This window comes from Pteronotus mesoamericanus, unplaced genomic scaffold (assembly GCF_021234165.1).
Source record: "Pteronotus mesoamericanus isolate MK-2021 breed Mesoamerican mustached bat unplaced genomic scaffold, CSHL_Meso_final contig_24, whole genome shotgun sequence".
Lineage (NCBI taxonomy): Eukaryota > Metazoa > Chordata > Mammalia > Chiroptera > Mormoopidae > Pteronotus > Pteronotus mesoamericanus.
Genome location: NW_026555100.1, coordinates 6,683,038 through 6,697,770, shown reverse-complemented (window position 1 = coordinate 6,697,770; position 14,733 = coordinate 6,683,038). Strand labels below are relative to the sequence as shown.

The window sequence follows — 14,733 nt, the reverse complement described above, 5'->3', positions numbered from 1 at the left end:
GTCTACCATGATAGAGAATTATTTTAAGGTCAAGTCAGTGTCTGAACCAAACTTTAAAAATAAGTCTGGTCTAAAGAAAGGAGTGTTTCTTAATGAAAACACAATGCTTCCAGCATCAGCACTAAAAAATCCAGCCAAACATTTGCAATCAATTTGCTAAAATTATAATCTCCAACAAGCTAGTGTTGGGTAGTATAGAAGTATTGTCCTCTGTCACTTTCAATTAATGACCAGTCTTTCCCAGTCACAGTCAAGGGAACACATGCTGTAGGGACACGCTGGACAGAATTCAGAGAAGCTGGCACTTTCTGAGCCCTGCCTTCTGCCCTTGGTTGTGGTCCACAGCCTGGTTCAGAGGTCCTTTCTACTTTCTGATATCCACGACAAGGAGGAAAAACTCTGGGTGATAAGAATCGCTTTCTACCAACTTGGGGCAATGCTATTCAGGCAAGATTTCCTGCACAAAGACTAACAAGTAAGAAAACAGACAAGTACTAGCAATCCCATTTCTTATCGTCAGTTATTGAATCTTTAAAGCTCACAGCCCTTAAAATGCACACCTAAGACAAACTTCTCAATTCATGAGGCCCATAAGGTTAAACAATTTGTCTGATGCCCATGGAAACCTCTGAGGCAGGACCTGAATCCAAGTCTTCTAGCTCCATTCCTCCCATATCACATCACATGGGCAATCTCTCACGGAACATTTTTAGTGCCAGGTCAGTTTCCTGATCATGGCCAAATTGGTAATATTTGTCCAGCAGAAAGGGTACTGGGTTGACAATGAGAAGACAGGGGTTTGCTGCCATTTTCCTGTCTCTGTGTGTGTATGTGAGATCTTTAAAAGGTCTGGCCTCTTAACTAATTTCTGCTTCAGTTTGTCCTTCCCACTCCCTGGCAAACCCTTACATGCTGACTCAGTTCTACCATCTGCCTCTTCTTGCACCAGGTGTAGCCAATTTGAAAGGTATGAGAGTAGGACTGATTAGTGCCACTGTAAACTCATGGTCTCCAATCTCAATGTTGCTCAAAAGTGCTCAATCATCTCTTCCTGAATTCTCTAGTAATCTTAGTATCAATCTCTTCGCTTCTATGCTTGCTCCCTTCCAAAATATTTTTCATAAGTAGCCAGAGTCATCTCTTTAAATATACATACAACCACACCATTTCACTGCTAACAACCCTTAAATAGCTTCTCATTGCACTATGAGTAAAACCCAAATGCATTTCATGCCTACAAAGTCTTGCATGCTTTGGCCTTCATCTCCCTCTCTGACCTCACCCCAGTCTAATCTCCTCCTTCCTAGTATGCTCCCAGCACAACAGTCCTTGTCAGTTCCTTACAGATGCCAGATCTGTCTTTTCTTCCTGTTAGGGAATGAATGTTTGTATCCATCCAAAACATACATTGAAGCCCTATCCCCCAATGTGGTTTTATTAGGAGACAGGACTCTAAGTAAGTAATTAAGGTTAAATAAGGTTCTATGTGGAGTCTTGGTCTGATATAATTAGTGTTCTTATAGGAAGACACATCAGCCTTGGCTGGGTTGCTCAGCTGGTTGGAGCACTGTCCCATACACCAAAAGGTTGCGGGTTCGATCCCAGGTCAGGGCACACACCTAGGTTGCGGTTTGATCCCCAGTCAGGGCACATGTGGGAGGCAACAGATCAATGTTTCTCACATTGATGTTTCTCTCTCTCTTTCTCCCTTCCCCTTTCGCTAAAATCAATAAACATATCCTTGGATGAGGATTAAAAAAAAAAAAAGAGAAAGAGCTAGTGTGGGTACTCTTCCTCCTCCCTGCCTCTCTGTCAAACGCCAAGGAAAGGCTATGTGAGAACAAAGCAAGAAGACAATGTCTACAGGCCGGAAAGAGAGCCCTCATTAGAAAGTTACTTTGCCAGCATCTTGACCAGAGATAGACCTCTAGAATCCAGAACTGCGAGAAAAATTAATTTCTGTTGCTTAAGCTGCCTAGTCTGTGGTATTTTGTTACAGCAGCCCAAACGGACTTGTATACTGCTTGAGAGTTTATAACATAAGCTATTTCCTTTTTGGAGCCTCCACTCCCCTCTTCTTCCTTTTTTTTTTCCTCTGCTCTTTTTCTATTTCTTCACTTCTCATTCTAATATGCCTTCCAATTGACCACTCTAATTAAACAGCTCTCCCAAAGGTCACGAATTATTACCATTTAACCAAAACCAAAGGATGTTTATCATCTTATTTTACTGGGCCATCTCTGTCACATGTGACACTGTACGCCCCTCAGTTCCTAAATCCCCTACTTCTTTGGCTTTGATTTCACTACTTTCTCTAGTATTTCTCTAAACATTTCCTCAAGTTTTCCTTCCTGAGCTGCTTAAATGTTAGCGTTCCTTTGGATTTTGTCCTTGCCCACAGTTCTTTTCCACATTATACTCTCCTTGGGTAATCTCGTCCACTCTCCTTGTTTTAATGCTTATAGTACAGATGATTCCCGAATCCACCTCATCCTCTAAAGTAGATTTAAATATCCAACTGCCTGCTGAACAACTCTACTTGGATGCCCATAGGCATTTTAAATTCAGGATATCTACAAATGAACTCTTTATTTTCCCCTACAGACCAGCTTCTCTTTTTAAATTCTTATTCTCAGTTCATGGTGTTACCCTTTGTCCAGTAAGAAAACTAGGGTCATTCTGGGCTTTCCCCTCCCCGTCATCCACTGCTCATTTTTTTCAGGTACCAGAGATGAATTAGTCATAATCTTTGGTTCATGATGCAATAAGCTTCCACGGTTTGGTTCTTTTTCTTCCTCTAGGCAAAGATACCTACCTTTCCCTCTTTGAAGTGCTTCTTGAGCTGCTTCTGCATGGCAGTCAACTTCTTGGACTGTACCCCACTGTAGGCCAGCAGCATGCCACCAAATTGCCTCTCAGTAATTCTCCCATCCACAGGGTCGTGGCGTTCAAACTGAGAGGGAAACAAAGAGAGCAGGTCAAATGGAAAGTAGTTTTACATGGAATATGGAATGGTCAGCTGTGTTGGATGGCAGAAAATAGGTGATGGCCAGGATTGTATTTTTGAACTACAATTCTCACCAAGATATAAGAAAAATTAATCAGAAAGAGAAGATCTGGGTTCTTCTCAAACTCTGCCATGGAATATTCATGTAATCAGGAAAGTAACCCGAACACTCTGGGCCTCAATTTCCTCACAGATAAAAACATAGCTGCTGTAACATCTCATATACCTTACAGATTAGACGCATATTTGTGAGGATCAAAACAATCTGAAGACTCTCTTCTAATTCCTGAGTAATATTACTGGTAATAAGTAATCTTTGGACCATCCTTATCCCTGCTACTCAGAGAAGATGTAAAAGCTAATTATCATATATTTGATCAATTATGAATACATAAATTCATCAGTTCCTCAATCTGTACTTAACATTGTTATGCACTCAGACTTTTAAGGATTTCAAGTCTTCCTCAAAATGGCAATCAAATGCTAGGACATCAATAGAACTTGAAAAAGTGTATAAGGTATAGGATATCTTAATTAGACATGCTTACTTACCATAAAGCTACTGAAAAATCATTAAATATATTTAAATATGCAGATGGAAAGGTTAAGTATAAAGGACCTCTCATTAATCTAAGCAATATCAGAAAACTAAGATTTTAATTAAAAAATGGAGACCAGAAAGTTATCTCAGTGCCAGCTGCAGTGTTAATGCAGCTTATAAATGCATAGACAATAAAATGGCCAAAGATGGGCCCAGAAACAAATTAGAAAGCAAAATGAAAAAAAAAAAAAAAAAAAAAAAAAAGAAAGCAAAATGATTTGAGGATGGTAAAATTTCTCCCTGGTTTTACTGGAAAATAACAGTTAGCAGGAAACTTTCACATTTCTGTGTGGTGGCACATAATCTTATTCTCATAAGAGGGGTATGTCTACGTAGACATAAGGTATTGCTAAGTAAGGTCATATCAACAAACATTTCCTGAGTGTCTACTAGTTGTGTAGCACTATTAGGGTGTTAATCTTGTGGGGTACAGGAAAGATGATTCAGTTTCTGTCCTTAGCAACTTCACTGTCTAATAGGGAGGTAAGACTGATACAGGAGACACAAAATAAGGAAGTATGTAGTCAAGAGTGAAATTCTCTTGCAATTCTTATTTCCTCAGCTTAGTAAGTTGATAGACACCTTAATTTGTTTCCGCACTGGTGAGACTGTCAGTGAGCAATACATAAGAACTGCATTTTACCAACAGCAACCATTTACTGAGCATGTACCATGGGCCAGGTTCTTCACGCATGTATTCTTTCATTTAATCACTGTAACAACCCTATGGAGTAGATATTATCAGCTCAGTTTTACATAGGAGAAAACTGAGACAACATGAAGTTACATGTGGCAGAGCTGGGATTCAAAGTCAGCTCCATCTGGAAGCAATGACTTCAACACAATATCACACAGTTTCATCCTTCTAAGCAGTAGTACGTATTTATCCTCCACGATAGCACTATATTGTTTTGGAAAAACTTACATAGTCATGGAGCTTAGTCATATTTAAAGTGAAGAGCAAAACAATTTTCAAACAAATCAACAACATCAATATTAAGTGAAAGCCTCATTTTTAACTCAGTCGCTCAATATTTCAAGTTTGTCATACCATCACTTCTGAAGAGCTGATTAATTTGGCAACACCAAAAATTTTCAGGATTCAATTTGTCTGATTTATGATTCAATTTACCATCTTGAAACAAAATGGAAGACTGATACAATTTTTGCTAATGGGCATACTTCCTGCCATGTTTAAATCAGATTTTAGTCAAATGTGATACCCGGGAAAAAGCTGGAGATGCATAGTTCTTCTCCAGTCTTCCTCAGGGCAAATATAGCCAGGCTGTTAGTGCTCTCCTGCCTAGGTTTAACAGTTCGGGACACTCATTTCACCCTTATCTGGGAGATGTAACAGCTAGGGCAAAATCCCATATATTTGAATTAGATGTGTTTTAAGCTTTAACCCACAAGATAGATTCAAGGTTGAAATGTTTCTTGTTTACAACATTGGCGGCGGCAGCAGCTGAATAAGCTTGTTCTAGGTTTAAGAAAGCCCTGTATTCTTCTGTTCACCACAGGGGCACAAATTCTCACCTCTGTTTTGTTTCAAAGCCAGAAAAGACAATTTGCAAAGGAGAGCCCCAGGTAACAATGCCATACTCAAGTTAGAATTTTTTACTAATGTTCTTTGAAAACTCAGACTTGTCTTTTTCTATTATTATTACTGTTATTATTTTGATGTGATTGGAATCTGAAAGGGCTTATAGACTAAAAAAATTCATCTCCATGTACTATAGCTCACTTCAAAGTTTACTACCTTCTCCGCAATTTGATTTTGGGCAGCACCTCTTCTTTTAGGTTTTTAGGCTCTTTTGAGGCAAGACTGCCTTATTTCTGAGGTCTTAAACATGACTTAGAGGAGGTGGGGTAGCATTCTTTCTCTTCACCTACAAAACTGCTAATGAAAAATGACTGGAATTAATGTTCTATTCATTCAGCATTTATTAACTGAAGACCTACTACCCTAAGGCTAGGGAGCTTCAAGGGTAGTTAGTTTCTCAAGGACCTGCATTAGGGCTCAACTTTAAAGGACAACAGCTAGACATTATGAGGCTCTAGAGATGAAGCGTGTATCTTAAGCCAACACAATCCTGTGGGTGTATTCCTGGAGTACTGTATGCGTGTAATCCTCAAGGTCATGAGAGGGTCTTTGGGGAAAAGATGTAGGTTATTACAGAATTATCACAATGTAGATAACTTCTAATTCTACATTTGGAAGAAATTCAAATGATTGGCTTATATTTTACATAACCAAACATTGATAAAGCCTCTTCATGTTCCACTTCAATGACAATTATAGAGATTCCATTCTATTTGATACCATGGCACAGAAACTCTCCATTCTGGTGCAACACTAACCTGCATTTACACCAGACAGCATCTGCATTGCTTTTTTGTGTCTAGGAGGTGAGCTAAATAGCTTAACGTTTTCTTTTCTGCAGCCCTGCCACTTTCTGAAATGTATATAAGCTGTTGTCTCTCTGTTGTTCCCTAGGGGGCTGCAGGGCAGGCAAAGGGGGCCAGAGAAGAGGAGCCAAAAAACTGTCCACAAGATTTTTCCTGTCTTTCTGTCCACGTTGTGCCTTTAGTTCCCATCCCTGCCCCTTGTTGAGAAAAGAAACAGCCTTTTGGAAGGACAGATGGCCAACATATATCTAGACCAGTGATTTTTAACCAGTGTGCTGCAAGGATTTTTAAAACATGCAATACCTGACTACTCAGTCAGGGGCACTGACCTCTTTTCCCTTAGATTGTCAGATAAAAAAATGACAACAGTCAACATGATGACAGCTGTCTGGTGTAAATGAATAACAACCATACATATTTTTTAAAATTCACACCCATTTTTTTGGTCAGATCATCAAAAATATCTTTTTTGGTGTGTTGCAGAATTTTAGTAATTAGTTTATGTGTGCTGTGAAATAAAAAAGGTTGAAAATCACTGATTTAGATGAAATGATTTAAGGAAGATGGGAAGTCAGGAAGAGAAGAAAACATGAATTATGAATGAAGCTCAACATAAGATCAGAAAAATTGTAAAAGGAAAAAGAAATCAGTGTCTACAAGTGGGTCTTGATTTATTAAAGACTTGAGGTTAATATATTCCAACAAATATAAACTTCAACTGTATTCTCTTTCCTACAATTTTCTTTTAGGAGACTTTGTCTATCCCTCAGAGTAAATCCTGCCCTTATATAAGTATTTCAAAATGATAATTTTCTTTACAGCCTTTTTCTAGTTTCTGAACTGTGCAATTCAAGTAATGCACAGTAATTTCAAACCTGAAATTACTGATGCTGAACGCATCTTTATTTTTCAATCTGACAGTATTTGGCTTTTGAGATCTTGATCATGCCACTGCTGCTATTACCAGAAGTCTCAGAACTGTCTGTTATGTCCATCAAAAGGTAAAACAGTTATAGGAAAAGTTCTCTACTGCAAACCCATCCAGTGAGCATGACATACACATCACAGTTTGAATATGAATCTATGTCTTCAGTTGGCAGGGGAAATCAGAGAGCCCCAGGTCAACTTGCCTGGAGCCTGAATTTTCTTGATTTTTAAATATCAGATGTATCTTCACTGTCAACACTAATAAGGTTATCTTTTGGCTAACCGGTGAGCTAGGGAAAAAGGCTCATAATTTGGAATTGAGGCAACATGGCTCAGTGCCCTCAGTTAGGGCCAAAACAATCCATTAGAGTCTGCAACCATAAGATTGTAGATGACCAAACTAAGCTGTTAGACTTTTCTACTTCAAATCCAAGGATACTTTCCATTTAAAAATTGTTTTTAAGAAAGTACAGGCTGATGATCAAATCAAGCTACAAATGACATCACTATCAATCACAGTTAGTTAGACCAGGAAATGGTTAACTTTTCAGTCTGATAGTCAAAATCAGGAAGGTAGGACTGAGACGTGAACTTATTACGTGATAGTACAAATCAGGGTATATTTGACTGAGGGTGTCAGGGAAAAACATTTTAGAACTCGAATGGAGGGTTTCAAGGTTTGCCAAGTTTTGGTTTTATTCCACAGACAATAATACATTAAAGTGACTAAGCATATTTGCTCTAGAATCAGCAAGGCCTGGGTCTGAATTCTGGCTTAAACCTGTACTTGTGGCTGTGACTTTAGGCAAGTGGCTTGCTCACTCTAAGACTTAAAAATCTTCCCACCCTCTCACACACACACACACACAAAAAAAAAGGATGATATTCACAATCTCAAAGTGTTATGAGAATTAAATGAGATAATATATGTAAAGAAATTAGCACAGTTTGGTGCACAGTTAGCATTCAATATGTATAGCAATTAATATTTTTATTACCATGCGATCACTTCCTAGGAAGCTAAAAGCCTCAATTGATTATTCTTAGTGGGTCTTAATTAAGTTCAATTACTATTTCTCACTCTTTTCATCATTGCTTTTGCCAAGTCTTTGCTTACAGAATACTAATTTCGCATAGAAGAGCAGAAAAAAGTAAATGCAACTAATTTTATTTATTATTGAACACAGAATAATTTCAAGATTAAATTACTTAGAGTTGGCTGAAGCAGAATACCAACTTAGTAAGTCCTGTACCTGGCCATCTATTATCAGACAGGAAGCTCACATAAAGGAGGTACTAAATGCATAAATTAAAATTCCATAAATATGGATTGAGTGAACACAGAGAAAACACCAGAAAATTAATTCACAGCACTCTGTCCTATTTTGAGAGTATTTCCTACCTGAGGCAAGAATTACGTTTCTTCCTTAATGATACCTACTTCCACAGTGCTGATTTTTGAAAGGATACTCTCAAGAATGTCACTTATTACAGCTAATCAGTAACCTATTTGAGTGCTTACTACCAGCTGTTTGTTGTCCTAGGAACTTACTTTATGTAATCCTCACAATGCTTTATAAAAGGTAGTATTATTATTCTATTTTACAGACAAGGAAATAGGCACAGAGAAGTTAAATAACTTGCCCACACAGTTAATTTGGGGAGAAATTTCTCTCTGGTCTCAATCAAAACAGTTGATTGTTCTTACTTTGAAGGCACCATGAATCATGTTTCCCTTTTTACCCTGGTTACTGGAAGCTTAGAGTCAAGTGTGGCATACTTCTAATAAGAAGATGATAATCCATTATTTAAATTTTTCATAATAACCTTCTCCTGGCTTTCTTTTATCTTTTTCCTTCTTTTAACTTTCATTTGTCAGTAAGTTTTAATTTATTTTTGCCCTGGCTGGTGTGATTCAGTTGGTTGGCCACCGACCCAGAAATTGAAAGGTTCTGGGGTTGGATTTCCGATTGGGGCACGTGCCTGGGTTTCCAGTTCAGTTTCTAGTCAGGGCGTGTACAAGAGGCAACTGACTGATGTTTCTCTCCCACATCAATGTTTCTCTCCCTCTCTTTCTCCCTCCTTTCCCCCGGGTCTGGAATCAATTAAAAAAAAATTGACTTTGTCTTACTGAGTGTATTTTTTACGAGTTTCTTAAATCCTTTCTTGAACAAAGCAGGATATTTAAAAAATGGTGTTTTAAATGACCCCGAATAGCTTCCGTAGTCTTGAGAAAGAAGAACAAAGTAGGAGGGATCACAATACCTGATATCAAACTATATTACAAGGCCACTGTAATCAAAACAGTCTGGTATTGGAATAAGAACAGACAGATAGACCAATGGAATAGAGAGCTCAGAAATAAACCCATGTCAATACAGTCAGTAAATATTCAACAAAAGGGGCAGGAACATAAAATGAAGTAAAAATAGCTTCTTCAATAAATGGTGTTGGGAGATCTGGACAAGTACATGCAAAAAAATAAAACTAAACCACCAATTGATACCATACACAAAAATAAACTCAAAATGGATAAAAAACTTAAATATAAGTTATGACATCATAAAAGTCCTACAGGAGAACATAGGAAAATTGCAGATATCCAACGCAGCAATATTTTCACCAATACATCCCCTAGAACAAGGGGTATAAAGGAAAGAATAAAAAAATGGGACTACATCAAACTAAAAAGCTTCTGCATGGCTAAGGAAAACATCAAAAAAATGAAAAGGGAACCAACTGTATGGGAAAACATATTTGCCAATGATACCTTGGGCAAGAGTTTGATCTTCAAAGTATATAAAGAAGTCACACGACTCCATACCAGGAAGACAAACAATTCAATTAAAATATGGGCAAAGGACCTGAACAGACACTTCTTCAAGGAGGACATACAGAGGGCCCATAAAAAATAAATACAGAGGGCACATAAAAAAATGCTCGACATCACGAGCCACTAAAGAGATGCAAATTGAAACCACAATGATATACCACTTCACACCAATCAGAATGGCCACCATTAATAAATCAACAAACCCCAAGTGCTAGCAAGGTTGTGGAGTAAAGGGAACCCTAGTGCATTGTTAGTAGGAATGCAGACTGGTGCAGCCACTGTGGAAAACAGTATGGAATTTGCTCAAAAGCTAAAGATCGAACTGCCTTTTGATCCAGTGGTCCCTCTGCTGGGATTATACCTTAAGAATCCTGAATCACCAAAAGAACTTATGTACCCCAATGTTCATAGCAGCGTTATTTACAATAGCCAAGTGCTGTAAAAGCCTAAGTGCCCATCAGTAAATGAGTGGATCAAAAAACTGTTGTACATTTACACAATGGAACACTATGCAGCAGAAAGAAAGAAGGAACTTCCATCTTTCGCAATAGCATGGATTGAACTGGAGAATATTATGCTAAGTGAAATAAACCAGGGGGTGAAAGACAAATACCGTATGATCTCACCTGTAAGAGTAACCTAATCAACAAAACAAATGAGCAAAATAGAACCAGAGACTTGGAAATAAAGAGCAAACTGACAGTCCCTGGAGGGGAGGTCGGGAGGGGAACATAGGAGAAAGAAAGGGAAAAGGTAAGCCAAGGAACTCAAATAGAGGACCCATGGGCATGGACAATGGCAGGGGCGGGCGGGGGGGGGGGGACTGACTATGGGATTTGGGTGGGGGATGGGGCAGGAGAGAGCAATGGGGAAAAAGGAGGGACAACTGTAACGGGACAACAATTTAAAAAAATAGTGGTGTGTGTGTGTGTGTGTATATGTATGTATGTATGTATGTGTGTGTGTATATATATATGTTGTTTCAATTTTTGGTTATAATAAATACTACCCCTGGGATGAACTTTTCCTGCACGTTTTCATCATTTTTGGATTGATCTCTAATGAAATGAAAATCTATAGGCTCTTTAAAATTATTATGAAATATTTGATGTATATAAAAATAATATATACAACAGACAAGTTAGGAAGCATAAAAAATAATACCATGAAGCTACTCCTTCACCTGAAAGAGGAAGCATGAGCCTCCCAGTAGCTGAAGCTCACCCCACTGTATTTCCTAAGCGGTAAAAACTATCTGGACTTCTTTTTCTATTGTCTTGTTATTTGCTTATTTACTCATTTAAAACACATTTATGTCCCAAAACAATATATTGTTTATTTCTGCTTGCTTTTGAACTTTATGAAATGGTATCATACTGGATATATTCTGCAATTTTCATTTTTTCAATCAAGCTTGTATTTCTAAGGTTCACCCATGTTGATACATTTAAGCATGTTTCTTTCATTTCTACTGTTGTAGATTTCTGCTGTTTGAAAATATAACTTCTTATTTACCAGTCCTCTTATAAATAAATATCTGAGTTGTCAGCTTTTTGCTATTATGAACAATGTTGTTATGGACATTATTGGATCAGTGTCCTGGTAAAACAAGACCAAGAGTTCCAAGTCTACAGTACAGATCTAGAAGTGGAACTGCTGGCTTATTAATGTAATACACAAGTATTTTCCAAAAGAATGACACCAATACTTTTATCAGCTATGTATAAGAGTTCCCATTGTTTCACATCTTCATCAGCACTTGGTACTGTCAGACTTTGTATTTTTTGCCAACCTAATGTACCTAAAAATGGTAGGTATAAACACTTTAATTCTCTTGATATATATTACCAAACTAATTTCCAGAAAGATGTATCAATCTACAATCCCAATGGTATATGAGAATACCCATTACTCAGTACCTTTGACAATGTTAATATGATAATAAAACTACTTTTGCTAGAAGAAAAATGGTTACTTATTTTAATTAATATTTCTTTGATTAGTAGAGTCTTACCATTTTTTAACATGTGTATTGGTTGTCTCTATTTTCTCCCTCGGAATTTATGTTCTTTGACTTTTTAAAAATAGAAATGCTGTTATTTTTCTCAATTATCAGATTAAAAATATTTGCCCTTTATTAATATAGTGCAAGACTGTTTTTGCCTAGTTTACTTATCTTTTAATTTTATGTTCTGAAGTTATTTTAAATCTTTGTTGTAGTGAAACACATGAATCCTTTTCTTTGTAAATTGTTTCTCTGATTTATGTACAGCTATTAGGTAAGAGGCTAATTAAGCACTGATTTATAGTTGCTAGCTTTCAACTAGTCTGAATATTTGGGAATTTAAACTGAAATGGGGTCATTAAGCCTAATTTAACATGATATTCTTTTTGTTGAGGAAATAAATAATCTCAAGTAAATTCAGTCCAGTTAACTTCTTTTTTTTTTTGTTAAGAGATAATTGAGTATGAAGCAATAAAGAAAGCAGGAAAAACAGAAGAGTTTAGTTCCAAAGAAGGCCTAAATGGGCTATTTTACTTACTTGGAGAAATTCCTTAAGTTGTTAAAGATTAATCGATCCATACTCAATCATTCATAATAGCAAACATTATTATCTAGCACTTACTTTGTGCCAGATCCTGTTCTAAGCAGCTTCCATATATTAACTGATCTAGCATTTTGATTACACAAAATTTGTGTGGTTTTCTTCCATAAGACGTTTATCAATATGAACAAGTCTTAAACTCTGGCAAAATTAACTGCTATTTAATATATCCAATTGATCTATGAAGTTAATGTTTCCAAGATGGAATTGCTACATAGTGTTAGTCTTAATCTATTTTTTCCTTTAAGATACCTCTTTTAGCAAACTGTAGATACTATTACAATCATTTTCTGCTTTAAGTAACCATTTTATTCTGAATTACAGCAATGTGAGAAAACCTTCGACTTAAATTGCATATTCCTTTGAGGTTTGAGGCCCACCATTATTCAGATTTCAAGGACATCCTTCCTTTCATATGAGATCACAAGAGTTTTGGAAACAGAAAGTCTGTTAAAATTTAAAAGAAAATATATATACACATATAGGCTCCAATTTTAGAAGAACCAAGAGCTAATCATATTAGGAAAGCAAAATGCTATTCTCTCACCGGAGTTCAGTTTGTTTTTCTCTGACTTCATCGTTTCTGTAGATAGCTCTCTGGGATCTACCATGTACGTGAAAATACAACATATTGCCATATTGCTTTTGTGCTAGCATTGCTGACAGCATGTCAGCACTCATAAGAGAGTTGGCGATTTAGCTTACTCATTACTTGGCAGTTTGTGACCACTATCCAAGTCTCGATGTGCTGACTTTTAGATTTTATTTATTATTTATTTAATTTAATTAATTAATTTATTTCAGAGAGAGTGAGCAAGTAAGAGAGAGAAAAACAGATTTGTTGTTTCACTTATTTAGGCATTCACTGGTTGATTCTTTTTTTAAAGTCATTTAAAAATTTTCAATTATAGTTGACATACATTATTATATTAGTTTCAGGTGTACACCCAGTGATTAGACATTTATATAACTTAATAAGTGATCATACTGATAATCATTGGTTGGTTCTTGTATGTGCCCTTACCGAGAACTGAACCACCAACTTTGGCTTATTGGGACGATTCTCTAACCAACTGCACTATCTGGCCAGGGCTTGATGTGCTGATTTTACCTAAAGATGTGGCAAACTGTGGAAGGCAACAGCAGCTAGTGTAAAAACTGTTAAAAAATAATGATGATAATTAAGGTATACAATTTACTTTGGATTTGGTGTATTCATAGTTGATTGCTTCCTCATCATAGTGAGTCACTACATGTAGAAAATGAAAAGTTTCAACAAAATATTATCCAAACAAATCAAGCAGCATATGAAAAAGGATTATATACCATGACCAAGTGGAATTTATCCCATAAATGAAAGGGTGGTTTAACATCTGAAAATCAGTTAATATAATATACCATCTCAGTAGAATAAAGATAAAAAAACCCCTACATAAAAAAAAAAAAGGTGAAGGAATTAAAAACCAAGTCAAATATCCTTCAAAAGCAATTTCAGGGAGAGAGGTAAAAATTTTTTATGAGAACATGGGTAATTTCTCCCATTACTATAATGGGAGAAAACTTTCTAAGTCAGTAGACAGTAATCACTGGCAAATGATCAGAATTTCAAAACCTGCCTAAAAGATGCAAGGTGAGTATACATTTTTAGTGGGACCCAGCATAATGCAAATTAGCCATCAATGCACTAAAATATGTAATATAAACTCTCCCAAGCTGTGCTGATCATGGGCCTAGTGCTTTTTCATAGCAATAAAATATAAACATAAAAGCCTTTCTATAGTAAGAGGAATCCAAACCATTTTACGCATTCTGTATTACAAAGGAGTCTTTCATCAGCTATGCCTGGACTTGGGATACCTTGTGGGTCTAGAGAAAGACTTGTTTTATGCTAGGCATTTGGGGTTTTTTTTTAATCTTTCATTTTGTTTATGTGATATATCACATTTATTGATTTGGGATTATTATACCAATCTTGTATCCCCAGGATAAATCCCTCTTCATCATGGTATTGGTCTCTTTAATGTATTGCTGGATCCAGTTTGCTAACATTCGGTTTTTTAAAAATGTAATTTTTCCTGCCTGTGATGTTATCCTACTTCTTATCTACCTGTACAAACCTTGGACTTCCTTAAACATAACTTCTCTTCATGGCCCTACTGATTATTCCAAAACACACTCAACTTCACTGAATCTTCTAAGCAATAGGTAAAGTTTAGATCTCATAGAAGAATATGCTTTGTATTATATTATATATTTTTATACTATTTTTTATTTTTTGGAAGTGCCTATATCTTGTAACATTATACAGGCTTAACTTGTTTGATTGTACCTTGCTGTATTGTGCTTCACT

The 14,733-nt window shown here is 36.5% G+C and overlaps 1 protein-coding gene across 1 annotated transcript in view; it reads right to left on the bottom strand.

Annotated features, from left to right (window-relative positions):
• Window positions 1-14,733, bottom strand: part of MICU1 (mitochondrial calcium uptake 1) — a 225,486-nt gene that overhangs the window by 37,437 nt on the left and 173,316 nt on the right. Inside the window, exon 9 of the mRNA XM_054572634.1 lies at window positions 2,816-2,953. Within this exon, the coding sequence (XP_054428609.1) occupies window positions 2,816-2,953 (138 nt within the window). The remainder of the gene's footprint in view (window positions 1-2,815; window positions 2,954-14,733) is intronic.